Here is a 22,652-nt window from a genome sequence, read left to right as displayed (position 1 = left end):
CAACTTCACTCCCGGGCCTGATATATTGCAGCTTGGATATTTTGATAAACTGAATTGTGTCTTTTTGACGCAATTAAGAATTGATAAATGCATTGTTTTTTGAATTAGTTCCTCTCTTTTCTCCAAATCGCAATTTAAAGTCCAATTGACCCCCCCCCCACCTTCTCAATACTCTTCTGATTTACCCCGCTACTTAACGGTGCATTGATTATAAGTTTATAGCGCAAAAACGTTTTAACTGTTCGGATACAAAGATTGTTCGGTCCCTTCCTCCTTCTCTAATTCAAGATTTCAAGTCCCTTGCCCCATCCCCCTCTTCCTTTTCCCATTAGTAACTGAAAGTTTTAACTCTATCTCCCTAGCTTTTCCTGAGATTTTGCAGACAGGCTATTTCGATGACCTGGATACACTAAAATGTCTTTCGATCTAAGTTTTTCCTCTTCCCCATGTCAGAATTCGGGTTTCATTTGTCCCCCCTAAAACGTCCTAAAGGTTTGAACTCATTTCCCCAAATTATTCCTGAGAAATTGCAGATAATTTGAAAGCTCTAGTGCACATAGCGTCTTTTGACGTGTACCATTTTTAGGGCATACCGTTGAGAAACTATATGAATCTTGACCTAGTGAACGATCCCTAAAAGTTACCAGTTGACCGAAAAACCAAGACAAAATGCATATTAAACCTTTCAACGTTCCTGAACAAAATAGCTATCTCTTAGGCTTGATACAATACCATTGAGGTAACGGAGAGAGGGTACCAGAAATGGGTGCTTGAGGAAGGCTGGTTGCCCTCCAATCACTTTTAGCTCTTTAAAGGGGCACTAGAATTCTCACTTTCAATCCAAATGAGCATCCAAGAGTTTCTGGACACTCAGGGGGGGTACAAATAACTTTAAAAACACATGAAAATTTGTTTATATCAATTCTGTAAATTCTTCAACATTGTCACTGTGTTAGCTTAATTGTTTTTTCTTCTAATTTTAAGTTTCCCTACTTTCGGTTTTACTGACAGGTGTTGCCTTTGTTTCAAAAAATACGTTTTGTCGAAGAAAGCTAATAGTTTAGTTAGATATGCCCTCTATTATTTGTCATCATAATATCGTGACTTTTTAGTCTTTTGAGTTTCCGCTAGTCCTCGTTCGTCGTTCAAGATACGTGCTCAAGTTATTAGTTCGTTTTAGATAAATGACTTACCATACCAGATCCTATTTGTTGCAAAAGACTAGAAGCGGAGCCAGACGTCGGAGGGCACATTGAAGGCCGGCGCGAACCAAGATTTAGCGCAGACCCAACACTTGAAGCAGGATTCGGTATGTTGTTACTCTGCTAAACGTAAGTGCTGTTTATTACAATGCAACTGGTTTAAATGATGGTAAAATACATAAAGTAAAAGTGCATAAATGATTGAGGGCAAAGTTTCAGCATAAAAACTATGAAGAAGTGGATGATTGTGAAGAAACGGAGTAACATTAAAACTATTTGAAAGTAATGACTACGTTTGGGGTGAATTTGGTAAGATATTAGGCGACAATAAAAAATAGTGTATTTAGAATTCTCTTATAGGTAAAAGAATAAGAAACGGTCGCATTGAAGCCATGATTAATGAATTACTATCTACGGTAAAGGTCTAGGGTAGCGGCTCTTTAGGAGGAGACAGGATAGAACAAAGAGAGAAACATTTTTAGATTGCTAATTTTATGTCTATTTTTTTTAGTTTTGTTCGTTTTGTTCGCATTTTAACTATTCATCCCCAGTCTCCCTCTAATGGGCTCATGTAGCCCTAGGCTATGCAAGAAACATAATAATTGATAGAAGCTCAATCAAAACAGATAAAAGTGAAAAACAAGGAAATATGATTAATTGATACTTGCTGCATTTTATAAAGTAAGAATTCCATCAGTTTTTTGATTAGTTTTTTTTTGTACTTGTGCATTATAACTAAACCAGCGCTATACACGAAAGAAGTCAAGTTTGGTTAATGCTAATGAAATAAAATAAAACAAGATGAAAATATAATAGTTTATAAACAAATTTGGGCTATATATTTGCAAATTAGGGGGGGGGGGGGGTAAAGCCTTGTATATATTAAATACGTAACCTAACCTAGCCTATGTACCTCCCCCCCTAAACCCCAAAAAACAACCGTTTAAATATTGTAAACTCAAAGAGAAACCACGCTTTGCAATCCATGTATCTTTTGCAAATAGCCTGCAGACGGGTTTCATGTCTGGTTTCCTTGTACAGTCTATAGCGCTGGTTTAGTTATGATGCACAAGTACTGTTTTTATATAGCTTATATAAGACCATTAGAGGGGGCTGGGGATGAATTGTCGAAACGCGTACAAAACCATACAAATGAACATAAGATTAACAATTGAAAATGTCTGTTTTCGTTTAAGTATGTCTTCTTCTAGAGAGCCGCTATTTGAGACCTTTAACCCTAATTTGACAACGACTGAAGACTGGCTAGAAATCAAAGAGGACTTACCAAGGAATAGCCTAAGAAATCTGACAAGTTTTATATGTGCTCCTCAAATTACTCCAGTTCATTAGGTGAAGAACCGGGCATATTGATTGGAACTCATATTACAAAAAAAAGTCTGGTCGTTACTTGCGATGTGAACAGAGGTGTGATGTTTTACAAATAAAACGCCAGTGCTGGAAGTTTGTTTAATATGTGAGTTTGTTTCTTATTTATTTATATATTTTTTTCTTTATCTTCTTCGTGTGTTTAGTTGTCTTATTTTTTACGTGTTATTTTTTTATATATTTTTTTTCCATTTTTTCGTGTTTTTTTTTCGTTGAGAAAGGCTCCCGGACGTGGGGCCGAAATATTCGGAATATTTTTTAGTTAAAACGTTTATTTGTTTTTATTTATTTTTGTTTCTCTGCTTTATTAAAATTAGGACCCGTTTTTTTTTTGCTAAATATTTCGTAAAAGGAAAAGCAGTGTGATTTAAGAAATTATTTGTAAAACCTTTGCAAATAAAGAGTAAAAAAAATTTAATCAATAAAAAAAACTCTAAAAAATGTTTTATAGCAATAAAAAGCAATAGAAAATAAGCTTGCTTCCTTGTAAGATTCCATTTTTTTTTTTTTTATATAATTTCGAGGAGTTGTAAAACCCATTTTTATCTCTGAGCCGCAACTGGAGATGAATCGGGCAATCACCCAAATAGGGATCTGTATTTTCGTTGGCGACAAAAAATCTCGCCTGTAACATCAGTGCTTCTACCAATCCTAAATCTTCTTGGGCTGCCCAGAATATTCGTGAAACAAAATTGGGTTCTCGAAAATCTCCCAAAAATTGGCGTAAACGAAAATGAACGATTTTTATTCCGTGTTAAAATTTGGGTTAATGGAAGCACCACGTAACGCGTGATTCCTATCAGAACTAACCTAAATCTGGTCTGATTGCTTCAATAAACTTTTTCTGTGTATTTTATTCGTAATTAATTTTGGGAAATAATCAGAATGTGTGTTGTAAATACATGTGATCGGAATAACTATGACTACAAATCCTAATATTATTCAATTTCTATTCTGTTCGTCTATAAGAGCAGAGCTTGATAAAATCTCACTGAAGTCATAATCCAATTATTGATACTTCTTTTTGTTTCTGTAGGTTGAAATAATGAGACCAAATCTTGACCTACACAAAGAGGGTAAAGTAAATTTGTCTTAATGTCTGAATTCCCCAAGCAAATATCAGGTCATTGCATTGTATAATGCCATTGTCCTTCCACATGAGTAGTAACCTATCTAGTACTTTCAAGCGTACATTCAAGCGTACATTCACGCCTACAAGAATATACAGTGTGGTTTCACGTGCAAATTGTAAAAAAGCTGGCAAACCTTTACCTATAAAGTGCCCAAGCATGTTTTGAAACAATAGTCAAGGTTGTATAAGACAATTATACTGTTTTTTTTTTCTATTGAAATGAACCATACATTCAAGCGTACATTCACGCCTACAAGAATATACAGTGTGGTTTCACGTGGACATTGCAAAAAGCGAACAATCCTTTACCTATAAAGTGGCCAAACACGTTTTGAAACTATAGTCAAGATTGTATAAGAAAACCAGACTGGGTTTTTGTTATTGATATCAACTGTACAAGAATATGCAGCGTAGCTTCACGTGCACATTTTAAAAGAGCTGGTAGACCTATAAAGTGGTCCAACATGATTTGAGAGTATAGTCAAGATTATGTAACTCAACCAGAGTGGTTTTTGAGGCAACATCCATTTTTTAGGGCCAATCAGAGACATCGGAGGTTGTTCAATATACGGTAACTTGATTGGTGATTTGTTACAAATAAAAAGGAGGGATTTACATTCGTCCTTGAGATTGTGTATAAAATGCTCATACTTTACGATTTAATTTTCATAATGATTTAGCATATCATAGATAATAAACTAAATATTATTGACGTTGAAGCTATGCCTACTTCGATTTACAATGTGAGTACAGTTTAGTAAATTTCTTAATTTATTTTCAAATAAAATAATTTTACCATCCCTCCAGTAAATTCAAATTTCAGGGGGGCATAGCCCTCCCCCCAACAATACAAACTGTACAATATGAAGATTATAGTCGCTAGAAAACGTAAAATACGCACTTTTTTCTATTATGTAAACCTAACCCTCCCCTCCTCTGTTTACGAGTTTAATTAATTAGAAATAGTTCTTTTCCTTCAAAAAGGTCAATTTTCCCATTCATTCTATTAAAATGCGCTTTCTTTATCTGCTTAGATAGAACCATCTGTGTTTATAATCCATGTTACAAAAAGGGTCAATTTTGGAGCCAGACTTCGCACGCTCGTGTTACCACATAGATTAATAACACATGTGTTTGTCTAATTCAAGACACTTTGAAAATAGAGATAAAGTTGTTATTAAAATCGTTAATTAAAAGAATAGTACACTAAACTTGGAATTTATATACAGCCAAATCGTATTCAAAATATTTTCTTGAGAAGAAATTTAAGTTTTGTTTAAAAAGGACATAGAGAGTTACAAACATCAGAATCAACTTTAGAGAATAATTTATATTATGGGGAGATGTTTTTGAAATCCCCTTCCACCCAAACTCAAAATTTTCCAACATTTTACTTTAGAAGCTTTTTTAAATATTTCTATAGCACTAATAGATAGAGCGCTACAAATATCAGAATCGACTTTAGAGGATAATTTATACTATGGGAAAATATTTTTGAAATCCCCCGTCCCCCCAAACTCAAAAATTTCCAAAATTTTAATTTACAACCTTTTTTTAAATATTTCTAAACTACTAATAGATAGAGCGTTACAAATATCAGAATCGACTTTAGTGGATAATTTATATTATGGGCAGATGTTTTTGAAATCCCCCTTCCCCCCAAACTCAAAATTTTCCAAAATTTTACTTTAGAATCTTATTTAAATATCTCTAAAGTGCTAATAGATATAGCGTTACAAATATCAGAATTGACTTTAGGGGGTAATTTATACTATGGGAAGATGCTTTTGAAACCACCCTTCCCCCCAAACTCAAAAATTTCAAAAATTCTACTTTAGAAGCTTTTTAAATATTTCTAAAGTGCTAATAGATATAGCGTTAAAAATATCAGAATCGACTTTAGGGGATAATTTATATTATGGGGAGATGTTTTTGAAACCCCCCTTCCCCCCAAACTCAAAATTTTTCAAAATTTTACTTTAGAACCTTTTTTAAATATTTCTAAAGCACTAATAGATATAGCGTTACAAATATCAGAATCAACTTTAGGAGGTTAATTTATATTATGGGAAGATGTTTTTGAAATCCCCCTTCCCCCCAAACCCAAAATTTTCCAAAATTTTACTTTAGAACCTTTTTTTAATATTTCTAAAGTGCTAATAGATATAGCGTTATAAATATCAGAATCGACCTTAGGGGATAATATATATTATGGGAAGATGTTTTTGAAATCCCCCTTCCCCCCAAACTCAAAATTTTACAAAATTTTACTTTAGAATCTTACTTTAGAACCTTTTTTAAATATTTCTAAAGTGCTAATAGATATATCGTTACATATAGCAGAATCGACTTTAGAGGATAATATATATTATGGGAAGATGTTTTTGAACTCCCCCTTCCCCCAAAACTAAAAATTTTCCAAAATTTTACTTTAGAACCTTTCTTAAATATTTCTAAAGTGCTAATAGATATAGTGTTACAAATATCAGAATCGACTTTAGCAGATAATTTATATTATGGGAAGATGTTTTTGAAACCCTCCTTCCCCCCAAACTAAAAAATTTCCAAAATTTTACTTTAGAACCTTTTTTAAATATTTTTAAAGTGCTATGTAATAGATATAGCGTTACAAATATCAGAATCGACTTTAGGGGATAATTTATATTATGGAAAGATGCTTTTGAAATCCCCCTTCCCCCCAAACTCAAAATTTTACAAAATTTTACTTTAACAACCTTTTTTAAATATTTCTAAAGTGCTAATAGATATAGCGTTACAAATATCAGAATCGACATTAGGGGATATTTTATATTATGGGAAGATGTTTTTGAAATCCCCCTTCCCCCCAAAATCAAAAATTTTCAAAATTTTTCTTTGGAACATTTTTTGAATAATTTTATAGTACTAATAGATAGATCGCTACAAATATCAGAATTAACTTTAGGAGGGTAATTTATATTATGGGACGATGTTTTTGAAACCCCCCTTCCCCCCAAACACAAATTTTAAAAAAATTTTACTTTAGAACATTTTATAAATAAATATAAAGTGCTATGTAATAGATATAGCGTTACAAATATCAGAATCGACTTTAGGGGATAATTTATATTATGGGAATATGTTTTTGAAATCACCCTTCCCCCCAAACTCAAAATTTTCCAAAATTTTAATTTAGAACCTTTTTTAAATATTTTTAAAGTGCTAATAGATATAGCGTTACAAATATCAGAATCGACTTTAGGGGATATTTTATATTATGGGAAGATGTTTTTGAAATCCCCCTTCCCCCCAAACTCAAAAATTTCCAAAATTTTACTTTAGAACATTTTTTAAATATTTATAAAGCACTAATAGATATAGCGTTACAAATTTCAGAATTGACTTAAGAAGGGTAATTTATATTATGGGAAGATGTTTTTGAAACCCCCCTTCCCCCAAACTCAAAATTTTCCAAAATTTTACTTTAGAACCTTTTTTAAATATTTCTAAAGTGCTAATAGATAGATCTTTAAAAATATCATAATTGACTTTAGGGGATAATGTATACTATGGGAATATTCTTTTTTAACCCCCCTGCCCCCCAAACTCAAAATTTTAAAAAATTCGACTTTAGAAGCTTTTTTAAATATTTCTAACCAGATAATATATAGAGTGCTACAAATATCAGAATCGACTTTAGGGGATAATTTATATTATGAGAAGATGTTTTAGAAATCCCCCCCCCCCCCCCCAAACTCAAAATTTTCCAAAATTTTAATTTATAACCTTTTTTAAATATTTCTAAAGTGCTAATAGATATAGCGTTACAAATATCAGAATCAACTTTAGGGGGGGGGGGTAATTTATATTTTGGGAAGATGTTTTTGAAATCCCCCTTCCCCCCAAACTCAAAATTTTCCAAAATTCTAATTTAGAAACTTTTTTTTAATATTTCTAAAGCACTAATAGATATAGCGTTACAAACATCAGAATCAACTTTAGAGGGTAATTTATCTATAAAAGAGGGGTCATTATTTCAATTTCAATTTTTCTTCTTTTTTTAAGGAGGAATCCTACAATTACTCCCCCCTGAAAAGAGAGCAAGATGTAACGATACCACATCGATGCAAGCTGCAAGGCCTTCCATCATCAGATATGGTGGTTCCATTACAAATGCTCTGGACCAGCCAATGACCACACAACTTTTAATGCCAGGAGCCTCTCACGCCAGTGTCAGCTCTGCGCAAACCTCTATGCAACCTGGCAGAAAATTCAAGAGGGAGTGGATGGCTTCTAATAATACATCAGCCCCGTCTACTCAAGATCGTGAGGTCACCCCCCTTCATGCTTTTCCAGGGGCTTGAGGCATACAAGTGCAGTCTGAATTTGGAAATGTAGGTATTTTAACTCTACCGTCTACCTGATTATAGAAATATCTACCTATTTCCTTCCAACTTTTTATTTTTTTTGTCTTTTCTTTTCGCCTTTTTGTTCAACACTCTAAGAGTGTATGTCAGAGATATTAAAATATTAATCCCTCGCCCCCAACCATTGTTTTAAATTTCTCTGCTCCCCTCAGATATAACTGAATATAATGTAATTTTTTTTTTATTGTTAAAGAAAGCACTCTTTTGCTTCTTTCTGAACTTTCTGGGGGAGGGGGTGGAGACATATATTTACTTAAATAATGCTAGGAGGGGGAAATTGAGTTTTGAGGATGGGGTGAAAAATGGTACTTATATAATATCCCGGTAAACATCTGACTAGAAATGCTTCAGGATAAATAGGGTATTGCGTCTTTCTGAAATTTCTGAGGAGGGGTGGAGGCAAGTATTTAGTTTAAATAATGCAAGGAGGAATTGAGTTTTGAGGGTGGAGTGAAAAATGAACATGTTTTTTTTTTAACTTTATAAAATAATGGTTATTTCACATAAAAAATAAATCCTTTTTTCTATAGATTAATGAAATAGCAACGCCATCTTCATTGGCTCATGAAAAATCAACATTTAGTGGACCTGAACCAATTCTATACACCACCAATGGAGTTTAGAGATGAACCTACGCTAGTTCTAGACAATTTGAAATGGCATAGGGGTTTTCTAAATGATTGTTTTGGGCACATGGCCAGCCTAGACGATTTAACTTGTGACATTGACATGGTGGAGGACCCGGAATGGACAGATAGATTTATGCAAGAGCATTTAGGCGATGTTAGTAGTACTAGTGCATCTGAACCGGGTCCTCATAAAGAAATTACGTCACAGGACAATACAGGCTGGCTTGATCAGCTATCCCCAAACACCCTGGAACAGGCTTAGAGGACTTCATGCCATCTCCATCCATTGCAATTGAAAAGACTGGGGGTGGTGCTATTGACAATTCTATGCCACCCCCCACCATTCCACTTAATGTTACATCTAGTAGTAGTAATAGTAGTAGTAGTAGTAGTAGTAATAACGATACAGCAACATCACAAGTACCCCCTCTGGAAGAGGGGGTACTTGTGATGTTTGGAAAATTTTGAGTTTGGGGGGAAGGGTGATTTCAAAAACATCTTCCCATAATATAAATTATCCTCTAAAGTCGATTCTGATATTTGTAACGCTATATCTATTAGCACTTTAGAAATATTTAAAAAAGGTTCTAAAGTAAAATTTTGGAAAATTTTGAGTTTGGGGGGAAGGGGATTTCAAAAACAACCCATAATATAAATTATCCCCTAAATTCGATTCTGATATTTGTAACGCTATATCTATTAGCACTTTAGAAATATTTAAAAAAGATTCTAAATTAAAATTTTGGAAGATTTTGAGTGTGGGGGGAAGGGGGATTTCAAAAACATCTTCCCATAATATAAATTATCCTCTAAAGTCGATTCTGATATTTGTAACGCTATATCTATTAGTGCTTTAGAAATATTTAAAAAAGGTTCTAAAGTAAAATGTTGGAAATTTTTGAGTTTGGGGGGAAGGGGGATTTCAAAAACATCTTCCCATAATATAAATTATCCTCTAAAGTCGATTCTGATGTTTGTAGCGCTCTATGTCCTTTTTAAACAAAACTTTAATCTCTTCCCAAGAAAATATTTTGAATACGATTTGGCTGTATATAAATTCTAAGTTTAGCGTACTATTCTTTTAATTAACGATTTTAATAACAATTTTATCTCTATTTTCAAAGTTTCTTGAATTAGACAAACACATGTGTTATTAATCTATGTGGTAACACGAGCGTGCGAAGTCTGGTTCCAAAACTGACCTTTTTTGTAACATGGATTATAAACACAGATGGTTCTATCTAAGCAGATAAAGAAAGCACATTTTAATAGAATGAATGGGGAAACTGACATTTTTGAAGGAAAAGAAGAATTTCTAATGAATTAAACTCGTAAACAGAGGAGGGGAGGGGAGGGTTAGGTTTACATAATAGAAAAAAGTGCGTATTTTACGTTTTCTAGCGACTATAATCTTCACATTGTAGAGTTTGTATTGTTGGGGGGATGGCTATGCCCCCTGAAATTTGAATTTACTGGAGGGATGGTAAAATTATTTTATTTGGGAATAAATTAAGAAATTTAGTAAACTGTACTCACATTATAAATCGAAGTAGGCATAACTTCAACGTCAATAATATTTAATTTATTATCCATGATATGCTAAATCATTATGAAAATTTAATCGTAAAGTATGAGCATTTCATAAGACAATCTCAAGGACGAATTTAAATCCCTCCTTTTTATTTGTAACCAATCACTAATCAACTTACCGTATATTGAACAACCTCCGCTGTCTCTGATTGGGCCTAAAAAATGGATGTTGCCTCAAAAACCACTCTGGTTGAGTTATATAATCTCGACTATACTCTCAAATCGTGTTGGACCTCTTTATAGGTTTGCCAACTCTTTTAAAATGTCCACGTGAAGCTACGCTGCATATTCTTGTACAGTTGATATCAATAACAAAAAGCCAGTCTGGTTGTCTTAAACAACCTTGACTATAGGTTCAAAACGTGTTTGACCACCTTATAGGTAAAGGATTGTTCGCTTTTTGCAATGTCCACGTGAAACCACACTGTATATTCTTGTAGGCGTGAATGTACGGTTCATTTCAATAGCAAAAAAAAAAACAGTATAATTGTCTTATACAACCTTGACTATTGTTTCAAAACATGCTTGGGCACTTTATAGGTAAAGGTTTGCCAGCTTTTTTGCAATTTGCACGTGAAACCACACTGTATATTCTTGTAGGCGTGAATGTATGCTTGAATGTACGCTTGAAAGTACTAGATAGGTTACTACTCACATGTACTGTATATAGCACCTTTTTGGAAATACCTGTCGTCCGCTCAGTGTGCAAAAGTAAGAGTTCTGTTTTTTTAATTTCGTGAAGTTCCTTCTGAGACTTCCACCGTGGACGAGTAACTCCTATATCATGCGTAATTATGGTGTATCCGATCCAACAGTCCGTGTTAACCGTGTCGCCGAGAATTTTTTGAAAAACGCTAAGGGAAGAGCAAACCCGTTGCTAGCCATCATGTGCAAGTAGTTTTACTAATGTAGATCAAATATATTTAGTGATGTTCCCTAGTGTGAATTTTCTTTTCTTTTTCCTTTGTTATGCTCAGTTTTAGTTCACTGTGAAATTTCTAGCAATAAATTTACTTACTTATTTACTTACTCATTAAAACGAAATATTATGCTAGAAATCTGTATGGTACGCATATGTCATAAGAGACAAATTTCAAGTCATCAAAAATGAAAAATAATTTACGATTTTCCCCCCCGACACATACAAGAGATTTTTTTGGGGTGGCAGCAAAAATAGTTGCGAGAAGTTTTTTGAAATTTTGAGGTCTTCGGGGAGGCGGATGCCTGACATACCCCGTCTTTGTGCGTGCCTAGGTGTGATCGAGCCCAAAATGAAAGGGTATATCTCTCAGTTTCCTAATTTAACTTGAGAGCAGAAATAAGGTTCTAACTTTTCTGAAAAATAGCATTTTTTTCGAGGATTTACATGAGAAAAATTTGTGAAAATTAGTATGCATAGCTGAATCATGCGGCTATTTAATACAGACTATAACCAACTCAGTACAACTAAATTCGATTCCTTAGTGTTCAGAGTGAATCTCTTTTGGATCAAAAGTCAGATTGGCAACTTGCTAACCTTTAATACCAAAAAATAAAGGTACCTAAAAATGGGGTGTTGGTTGCAAATTCGGGTGCCCAAGAAAATAAATAAAGTAAATTAGTTGGCATGATAATTTGTCCAGGTATAAAGGGTGCCAATGAGATCCTTACTCTCTAGAACCATTAGTTAAGAGAACAAAAGCCAATAGTGTATAGAAGAAAAAGAAGACGCAAATCTTACTTGACGTATTCCATCCATAACCTTCACGCCCCCCCTAAGAGCCAGAAATGTGAAGTCATAAGATTTAAATATATATTTTTGCTAGAAAGTAGCGATGGCTGCTGTGTATTATACATATACAGGAAAGTTCTATCATCTCATCTATTTTACTTATTGCTTACAAAGAATATGATATTGAACATGCTACCCGCTTGTGTCTTATAGTCTATGTTTCATAGACTAAGACTTAAGATTTGTGTCTATAACTTGCAATTACATAAGGTGGTCTCTAATATAGAAGTACTTAAACAGTTTTTAATTCCGATAGTGACTGATCACCCTAACTCCCTATCAAATAAATACGCTTCTACGAAAATACGACCACTGGAAAAAAAGGTCTGAAATATTATTTTTCATTTTGGGCACATTTTTTTTTTATTAATACCACATCTTACCATTTAGAATAGGCTCCAAGTTTTAGCAAGACATACCATCTTATATAAGTGCCACATTGTATAGAAATCCCTTCTGAATTCCCTCCCTCCCTTGGAAATGCTTTTTCAGATCCTCAAAAACACGTTTATCCCCAGTTCAGAGCTTCTGGCCCATAGTAACTAAATTGACCAAAACTTACAATAACTGGAATAGAAGAGAAAAGAGTAGATGTTGTTGATGGTCTTCTATCATTTCCAACGCTAGAGTGTCTTCTCTCTGGTAGTGCATTGATGCTCAGACAAGAAGAAGGGGAAAGGGTTGATGCGGAGATATTTGATCGGCCGTTTTTCTGCCCAGGGGTAAGAGAATTATCAGATAAGCGTCGCAAGGAAGAAGTAGTTGGCGGTGAAACTCGAAGCGAAGAGGAATCAGGAGAAGATGGCCCTAGAAAGATATTCAGTCTATAAATAAAGAAAAAGTAATCCGTCACACAACATAAATATTGTAAATTAAATCCCTGTGACAATACAACTAAGTCTTATTTTCGTGCTGCGTGAAAAAGAGAAAAAAAAGTGGTGACGCAGTTTTAGATCTTTAGCTAACAATAGCACTTTACATAGAAACATTAAGAATACTATGCAAACTACTAGTACTACTTTTGGCTATAAAGAGAGTAATTAAAGATTATACGTTTAAGATGAGCCGAACCCATTGTTGTAACCTGATTTGGGAGAATTATTGTCTCATGGATGACATTGTTTGCATTGATGGAATATTTATAGTTTGAACTTTGAAATGTTCCATAATAGTCAAGGATCAACGATAAAGAAAGATAGCTAGAAAATAGTTACCAGGCTTCAACGAGCCAAAGAAGATTTGAATATGGAATTTACGGGAGAAAAAAGTGCTAAAAGCGAATAACTGGAGGCGCATTCAAAATTCCTCGCTCCAGTGGTAAAAAGGGCGTATCTGCAGAAATAGAAAAAAAAACAAAGAAATATTTTTATTCTATTAGTATATTTTTATTCGGGGGAGCTTTTTTGAGCATTTTGTCTGATAGAATATTTCTCCATGAGTGCTAATTCAGATCAAATTCCACTAATGAGGGATTTCAAGAGTAATGGGGGAGTATTATCTCTCCACTCTACTTTTCATATTTACCTTACCTTAATTTGCACTTGCAAGTATTAAGAATTTACGAGTTCTTCAACTGATTGACATTAGCGGGAAAAATCTATACTCTGTGCAATACTAAGTATTTTTGCAAGTTATCTCTTCTCCCCCACCCCAACTTCCCCGATGTAACCCAGATCTTTCAACGCTCAGACACACTCTTTGCGCTACAATTATGCACCTAGCGAAAATTTTACGGGAGAGCTGCCAAGCAATGCGATATTATTGTACGAACGTCAATGTCATCACTTTGTTGATAATCAAAGATTATGTTATATTGATATTGATGTATATTTAATTAGCTTTAAAAAAAATTACATACAAAAATCAATATGATTCACCCAAAATCAAACGGTTGACGCGGGGATTTATTCAATGTGAAAAGGTGATTGGAGTAACATGTTCTAGTCTTTAAAAGTTGATGTGAAGGACTTAAAATAATTTTTTTTGGTGGTTGGGGTAAGTGAAATCAAACGTGTGGTCAATGAAATATGGGGGGTTTTAATTAAAAACTCTCAATAGGACCTAAAAATGTACCTCTAACGAGATTATGTGTAGTTTGAAGAGAAGGTAATACTCAAATGTACGCTTGGCAACGAGGGGTGAGTGGTCTTGTCTAAAAATGCTGTATTTTCGTTCAAAGCGCTCAGAAATACTTCAATAGGGGGCTAAAATATACCTCTAACAACAACCATCCTCCTCTGAAATTGTCTGCTAGGATCCTTATCTTTCTGTAATTCACGCTTATTTTTGTTCATATTTCATCCTTTTATAAGCCTTTTTCATGTTTTGTTTTTCGTTGGCCGTGTTTTAAGTACTTTTTCGGTGATTCCATAATTTTATAACGTCTTTATTAAAATTTTTTATATTTACAAACGTCTGTGTCTTTTTAGGTTTATTGATCTTAGACGAATCTTCAATACGTAATCGTTTACACAATATAAGTATGTTGTACCCCCTCTCGCCCTTATTACTAAATGACCAGGTGACAGCAAATTTCAAGTAATCGATCTACCCCCTCTGTGTGTCAGCTATTACAGCCGTAGGAAACACAAAATTGTCATTCTAGCATGCACGAAAAACATTACCTAGAATGTATTCCCCGAAATATAATATTAGAAATATATGGCTGTCCCTCTAGATTAGAGAATAGCTCTGTTGGATGGGGATGACCTTTCGAGTCCAAATGAGGACAATAATCATCAGAAAATAATGGACTTCGGAGAAAAATACATTGAAAGAAAAATTAAAATCTCAGAAGTTATTAAGTAACAACCAAAGTGCGTGTCCTCCTTAGTTAAAAGAAGGGGTCCCCCAACGAACTCTAAAGAGACAGGTCACGTTAGAATGCGTCATCCGTAAACATCCCCTATCACGTAAGAAGTAAAGAAAAAAATATCTTGAAACAAAAAAACGCCTTGAAATGTTTTGGAAATGCCTTGGGAAAAATGTCTTAATAATATCCCCCTGCTTCACGCTGTCAATAAGTAAGGTCCATGTGGCCGCCGTCACTACATAAAACTCACGTGTACGCTGCTATTACGTAACGCTCACGTGTGTGCTGTCATTAAGGTATTCCCGAGAAATCCACGTACGATAATATTATACTCAACTCCAATTACGTAGGTTAAAATTCTCTATGATATAACAACTGTTGAATCATGCAAGACTTTCAACCCCAATTATGTAGCAGCCAATGTAAACATTCCCTAACACCCACATCTCTTAGTTCCCCCCTACGAATTAACTAGCACCTGTTGAGTCACGCAAGACTCTCAACCCCAATTGCGTAGCAACCGAATGTAAACATTGACTTAAATAACACCATCACCTATATTTTCCCCCTGTGACCTAACTAGCATCTGTTGACCATTTAAAACAGAGCTGCGTTTAAAATCCAGGGGCGTGTCTTCTCAAATGTAAACGTTGACGTAACACCTGGTGACTATCTAAAATAGGGCTCCCATGGAATCCTGGTGGTGTGTCTTCCCAAAGGTAAACATTGACGTAACGCCTGGTAACTATTTAAAACAGGTCTCCCATGGAATCCTGGGGGTTTGTCTTCCCAAAGGTAAACGTTGACGTAACACACGGTGACTATTTAAAACAGGGGCCCATTTAAATTCCAGGGTCGTGTCTTCCCAAATGTAAACATTGGCGTAACAAGTACTGCTCGCTTGGAAACAGGGACTGCTTGTATTCCAGGGGTGTGTCTTCCGGGTGTCAGAGGAGTACAGGGGCGTGTCTTTCAGAAACCAGGGCCTCGTGGGAATCTGGGGTATGGGTCTCATGAAATAGATTGGGCCTACACTACTTAGAAGTAGTAATTAGAGTAGCAGCAGTAGTAAAAGTAGCAGTGGATGTAGTATCAGTATCAGCATGCACATACTGTCTTTTGGCCAATTGATTTCCCCTCAAGGCACTCCCAGAAAGTTCCAACTTGATACCCCATGCCATTCCTCAGAAATACCTTTTTAACAACCTGCATAAACATAGTGAGCTCTGATTTCGTTCAACTTTTACCTCAATATTCTTTTAAATACTCACCTTCATACCCTTAGCCTTAGTAGTACTAGTATCATATTAGTAGTAGTGATAGTAATAGTGTCATATTAGTAGTAATAACAATAGTAACAGTAACATTAGTAGCATTAGTAGTGTGGACATTGCCTTTTGGTCTGTTGAACATCCCTTTCATCATGCCCTGGAAAATCAGCTTGACACGGTAAGCCGTTTGTAAGCTATTATTCATACACCCTTTTGACAATCTGTACGCATATAGTATATTTTTACTTAGTTTAACTTTCCCCTCACCATTTCCCCAGGTTTCACCCCAATATCCTCAACCCTAGTAGTAGGCGCTACATTAGTACAATATACTACAATATCCACAACCTTAGCAGTAGTTGATGTAGCAGTGGTAGTAGCAGTAGTAGTAGCAGTAGGAGTAGTAGTAGTATTAGTAGTAGTAGTAGTAGCGTGCAAATATTGCCTTTTTCTTAAATTGACCATCCCCTCATCATTCCCTGAAAGTTCCAACTTCTTACACTTAGTTATTTCTTAGTTACGGCTTTTTTACAAACTGTATGACGCAATATGTTTTGATTTAGTTCAACACTCCCCTTAACATTCTCTTAAAGCTTCGTCTAAATGTCATTGCTCTTTTCGAAACACTAAAGGTCAAACATGGCCTTTTTCCCAATTACAAGGTTCAAGGTTTAATTTAATTTAAAATCTGTACAAAATAAACATAAATAGAGGGTAAACGCCGGAGTCACAGGGTCGAATGACAAAAACCCGATACATTAATCGGAATAAACCTGTTTGACAACAAAAAATAAATAAGAGTTATACCATGACTCACCAATAGAGGGCACCCACCCCACAAACTCACCGACACCGGGCAAAGATCCACCGAAAACACACCAATAAAAAAAAACAACGGGCGAGCAAGGGTAACCGATGACCGGCAGCTCACAGGGCAAAATACACAACAAAACAATATTATCAAATGTACCCAGTTTTTTAATATATTATTAATTCTTGAATTTATATATAAGGATAGAATGAAGTTACTTTTTTATATTTGGAAGAGATTTACTGCAATCAATAAATGGTAGATAAAGACACCGTGAACCCGTGATTGAAAATAATGGTGAGAACCGTGATCTCTCTGTGCTTAATTTTAGGTGCTGAATGTTCCATTTATTTCGGGTTTCATAAGCATGGGCATGTTGCACAGGGAAAAAATTATTCGAACGAAAGTACGGAGGTAGTTCCGACTGGTCATATTTTACCTTAAATAAAAAAGAATTAAGGGTGAATATCTGTGAAACAGGCAAAATATTAGTTAGAAGATAAAGAGTTTCAGTTTTACTCTTATTAGGATAAGAAGACGGTGACGGTAAATATTTCTGTAAAATTAGAAGAGCCCGGTTTTGAAGAATTTATATCGGTTTCACATGACATCTGAATGTTGCCAAATATATCAGAGGACAATACGTAAGATGGGAATGAACCAACGCAAAATAAATTAGACGTAGGATTTCATATGGAAAAAAAAATGCTGAAACCTTTGAACTATACCAACCCCTTCAGCAAGTTTAACCCGTAATCTATTACAATGTTCTTTATATGACGGATTTTCATCAATAATAGTACCCAGATATCGGAGCGAAGTTACCCTTTGAATTTGAATATTTGTAGCATGATCAATATTGTCGAAATTCCTTGTGCATTCTGCCCAATTCTACCATAAATGATAAATTTGGTTTTTGGTGCATTTAATGACAAACGATTAGATTTTAGCCATACAAGAAGTTGTGAAAATACGATTTGCAGCTTCTCTTTGAGATCCTCTTCCGACTGTCCAGTAAGTGATGATCCGGTATCATCAGCTAAAAGAACATTCAGACCATGGTTTTCTGTCACTGATGGAAGGTCTTTTATGTATATTATAAAAAGCAGGGGTCCCAGGATTGAACCTTGCGGGACACCCATATTTGACAACAGACATGGATCCGAAACTGTGTCGTTGATCATAGTCACTTGGGAGCGACCACTTAGGTAAGATTCGATAAAATCGTGCGCTGATCCTCGTATCGCACCATGGTTTAATTTGTACAACAATATTTCATGGCATAACGAATCGAATGCCTTCTCAAGGTCCAAAAATATACTCGCCGGGATCCATATTTTGTCCAGAAATTGGTGAATAAATTGTACCATAGTTAATATAGCATCCTGCGTACTATGCTCTTTTCTAAATCCATATTGTGTTTTTGAAAAATAATCTTTTCAACAAAGAAAATTATACATTCGATTATAAAAACGTCGCTCCATTAGTTTAGAAAAACCCGAAAGAATAGAAATGGGTCTATAATTTGAGCAATTAGTTCGGTTACCACTTTTATATAGCGGTAACACTTTCGCTTTTTTGAAAGAATCCGGAAAAGTTCCCGATGTAAATGACAGATTTATTAAATGACACATAACTTTATTAATACTAGGTAAAATGGCTTTAACAATATTGGTCGACGATTCATCAATCACCGGGGAATTTCCATTCTTTAAAAGCCTACCAACCCTAGCAAGCTCTTCCTCTATTACCGGAATTAAAAACATAGATTTTTCAGAAGGACTTCCTAGGTACGTACGATAATTACATTGCCCATGGGACATATTACGTTGGAGCTTATTAGCTACTGACTGCCCGATTGACACGAAATGAGAATTTATGTAATTTGCCATTTCTAGTTCCCTTTCAATTGTATTGCCATGGGCATCCCGTATGTTTGATGGTGAAGAAGACGTCCGCCATCGATTTAGACATGAGTTGATTAGTTCCCAAGTTTTCTTTGAGGACTTACTTACTTCATTAAAAGAATTGAAATAAAATTTCATTTTAGCATTACGTATTATTTTTGAAAGTAGGTTTTTATGATTTTTGAAGGTTATTCTATTTTCTTCACTTGGGAAAGATATTAAGGTTTTATAGAGATTGTTTTTATGTTGTATTGACGTCAAAAGGGCGGGCGATATCCATGGTTGGATGGGTTGATTATATTTCCGTTTTCTTTTTTTTCTCTGGGCACGACTCATCAAGTGCAGCATTAAATCCTTCTAAAAAATAATCCGTCGCAGAGTTTATTTCATCAGCATCAAATACAGGAGACCAATTAGTCAAATTCAGTTTATCCTTTAGACATACTAGATTTTTTTTTTATTAATAATCCGGGTTGCTGTTTCTGGTGATTTATTTTATGAATCTGGTATCTTCCATCAGAAATTAACAAAAAATGATCAGAGAAATCCGTCAGAACAACCTGTGAAGACGTGACTGGTGCTGTTAAAAATATGTTGTCAATGAGAGTTGCACTAGTCGATGCAACACGCGTTGGAATTGTACACGAAGGAATTAGGGAATTCGATGTAATTAATGTAATAAATTCTGTTGTATGGGTATTGTCTTTAAATTCCTGTAGGTTTATATTAAAATCCCCCATAACCACAACATCCTTATCGTCCAAAGATGCTAGTAAAGACTCCAGAGATTGCAAAAAAAGCGGTATTGGGGCCGACGGGGGCTTATACACAACACAAACTTGAATTTTTGTTGTCCCAAGCCGACATTCAGCAGCCAGTATTTCACACACTTTTTCGAAATTATATTTTTCCAGTTCTGGCAGTCGCTCAAACTGCGCTCCATCTTTCAAAAATAACCCAAGGCCACCTTATTCATGGACTAGTCGATTCTTATCAATGAATTTATATCCCGGGATTTTCACATTATAATTTGTTTCATCATTAACAAATGTTTCACAAATCCCCAAAAGGTCAATTTGATTTGCTGGCAATAAATTTGCTAGTTCTTCAATAGAACTCATGAGACCTTGTACATTCACAAACCCCATTTGCAATGAATTATCTTCAAGTCTGTTTATTTCATGAGGAGAAACGTACGATGACGGTCTTATTTTAGAAAAGTGTTATTTTCTCTTTGACCGAATACATGAAAAGTTTTAGAAAGTAAAGATAGGTTAAGGGGTTTTCCCTCCAAAGCCACCAGTCTATCGGTCCCCCCCCGCACCCGCAAACTTTAAAGTCAACTAAATAATATTTGAAAGATCCCACCCCGCGCCAGTAAGCCTGCGTGACAAGGAGCCCGTACCACTGCCCAGTCATAAAAACCTATTATGCTTATCATCCTTCGAGAAGACCTAAGTTGAGGAGGTATAAGTAGAACAGAAATAACTGGGGTAGAAATAATCAAAAGAAACTTGAACCGAGCTAGCCTAAATAACACATAAAAATAAAAAATCAACATTTCTCAAGCACAAAAACGAAACAATTATCAATCTAGAGCAGGATTGATCTAATATCTATACACTAGTCACCTTTAATATTTCTTATGCTTTTGCCCACTGCGATTCAGAATCGGATTTATACTCTAGCCAGAGTTTGGGCCCTTTTTGTTTCACTCGTGTGAGTTGTGCGGATCCATTCTCTCGCAGCTCCTTACCCTTAGACAGTAACTCGTTTCTAACAGAGTTTAATTTGGGCTGCAAGTCCGTGCAAATCCGGACCCCAGTTCCTTTCAGCTTCGATATCGAACTGAAGATTGATTGAATATCTTTTTCTGACGACACTGTAAAGAAAACTGGAGGGGCGATCGGCTTACGGCTAGAGACATTTGACTTCTGAGGCACCCGGTAGCACTGTGATATTTGGATTTTATCCGTGATTTCCATTTTTGATGTCAGTAACGTAGACATATTCGCGAGAACTGTCTGTTGGTTTTTCTCTTTCGGTAATCCGAAGATGATTAAGTTGAGTTTTCGGTCTTTTACTTCGATTTCCAGCAGTTTCGTTTCGGTTGTATCACACTTCGACTTTTGCTCCTCAAGCTGGCTTTCTAGACTAGCAGTCTTCGCGTCACAAGACTTCGATTCATTTTTCAAAGTCTGAACCTCATCCGAAATCGTATTATTTACAAATACTATATGTAAATAGTAGACAAAATGGAATAACTTACATCCCTTGCCCCAAGGGATCTGGGGGAGGGGGATTGACATCCGCATGTGTTTTTGGTAATCGATAGTCGCGGAAAGGAGGCTGGTTGCCCTCCCACTACTTTTGACTCTTAAGTCAAAATTAGCTCCTTCCGAAGTTTCTATGACAACTAACTCTATACGAAGTGCCTTTATGAAAAGAAAGAAAAAATAATAATACATTTGGCCCACATCTTTACTTAGGCATCGCTATTACGCTGCCTATGATACATTAACCTAATCTAACTCAAACATGGGCCGAAGCCTTTGGAATTAACGGTACAAGTGTTCCACTATTTGAACTTATATTCACTATTTTAAACTTAATTCTATAAATGAAAGAAAATAAATGACTTAAAATAAAATAAAAATCATATGTAGCAAGCACTTCAGCTACGGAAAGAGGTGTGAAGTGGAGGCTATGGATAAAATTGTCGAGTATCTGGAAGGTGCAGCTAGACGGTATGACAGTAAAATACTGTACTGTCATGTTAAAAAATTGAAAGGGAGTAGTCAATGCGGACTTGGCCCAGTTAAAGATAGGAATTGGGCCGCAATTAGCGATAAGGGAAAAACTAAAGAGAGATGGGCCGAACGTTTTGAGAATTTGCTTAACCGAGAGAGAGTTGCAGGAAAAGATATAGAGGAAAATGAAAAAGTTTTTGATATCTTGGATGGGAAGGAAAATTTGTTTTGTGAGGAGGAATTAGCGACAACACTAAAAGGATTAAAAATAATAAGGCTCCAGGTGCTGATTGGGTGGTAAATGAGTTTCTTAAATATGGTGGCTCTGAGGTTAGAAATAAGCTACTGAAGATTATGAACATGATTAATGACAAAGGGGAAGTACCTAGCGAATTTAGGAAAACCGTAAATAAACCACTTTATAAAAGAGGTGATAAGATTGAGTGTGGTAATTATCGAGGCATTAGTCTGGTCTCTGTAGGTAGAAAATTACTTAGTAATATGATACTTTTTAGACTGAGAGATGCTGTGGACAAAGTTATAAGAGAAGAACAGTGCGGTTTTAGAAAGGGTAGAGGATGTGTCGACCAAATTTTCACTCTTAGGCTAATAATTGAGAAGAGCCTGAGTTTCCAAACACCTTTGGTCCTCAGTTTTATAGATTATGAGCAAGCGTTCAATTCTGTTGATAGAAGGGCTTTAGTAAAGGTTTTATCCTTGTATGGTATACCAGACAAATACACTAAAGTGATTAGTGCTATGTACGAGAATAACACTGCTGCGGTTAAGGTAGGAAATGAGGTTAGCAGCTGGTTTTGTATTAAATCAGGAGTTAAGCAGGGTTGTGTTCTATCCTCCTGTATATGGATTATTTTGATGGACGTTGTCTTAAGGAGCACAGGAAATGCAATGGAAGACCACGGAATCAAATGGGGAGGAAAAAGTCTCCTGGACTTAGATTATGCCGATGATTTAAGCATCCTAG

The 22,652-nt window shown here is 35.3% G+C and overlaps 1 protein-coding gene across 1 annotated transcript in view; it reads right to left on the bottom strand.

Annotated features, from left to right (window-relative positions):
* The window catches only part of bma (SCY1-like protein bma), a 431,463-nt gene that overhangs the window by 21,459 nt on the left and 387,352 nt on the right, over positions 1-22,652 (bottom strand). The window contains exons 14-15 of the mRNA XM_089099020.1: positions 12,679-12,923; positions 1,194-1,325 (exon numbers count right to left, since the gene is read on the bottom strand). Of these exons, the coding sequence (XP_088955146.1) occupies positions 1,194-1,325; positions 12,679-12,923 (377 nt within the window). The remainder of the gene's footprint in view (positions 1-1,193; positions 1,326-12,678; positions 12,924-22,652) is intronic.

The sequence above is a fragment of the Artemia sp. Qi Xiang Cuo genome, chromosome 13 (assembly GCF_049724085.1).
Source record: "Artemia sp. Qi Xiang Cuo chromosome 13, ASM4972408v1, whole genome shotgun sequence".
NCBI classification, from domain to species: domain Eukaryota; kingdom Metazoa; phylum Arthropoda; class Branchiopoda; order Anostraca; family Artemiidae; genus Artemia; species Artemia sp. Qi Xiang Cuo.
Note: the sequence above shows the minus strand (reverse complement) of the source record. Positions and strands in the feature narration are given on the sequence as shown.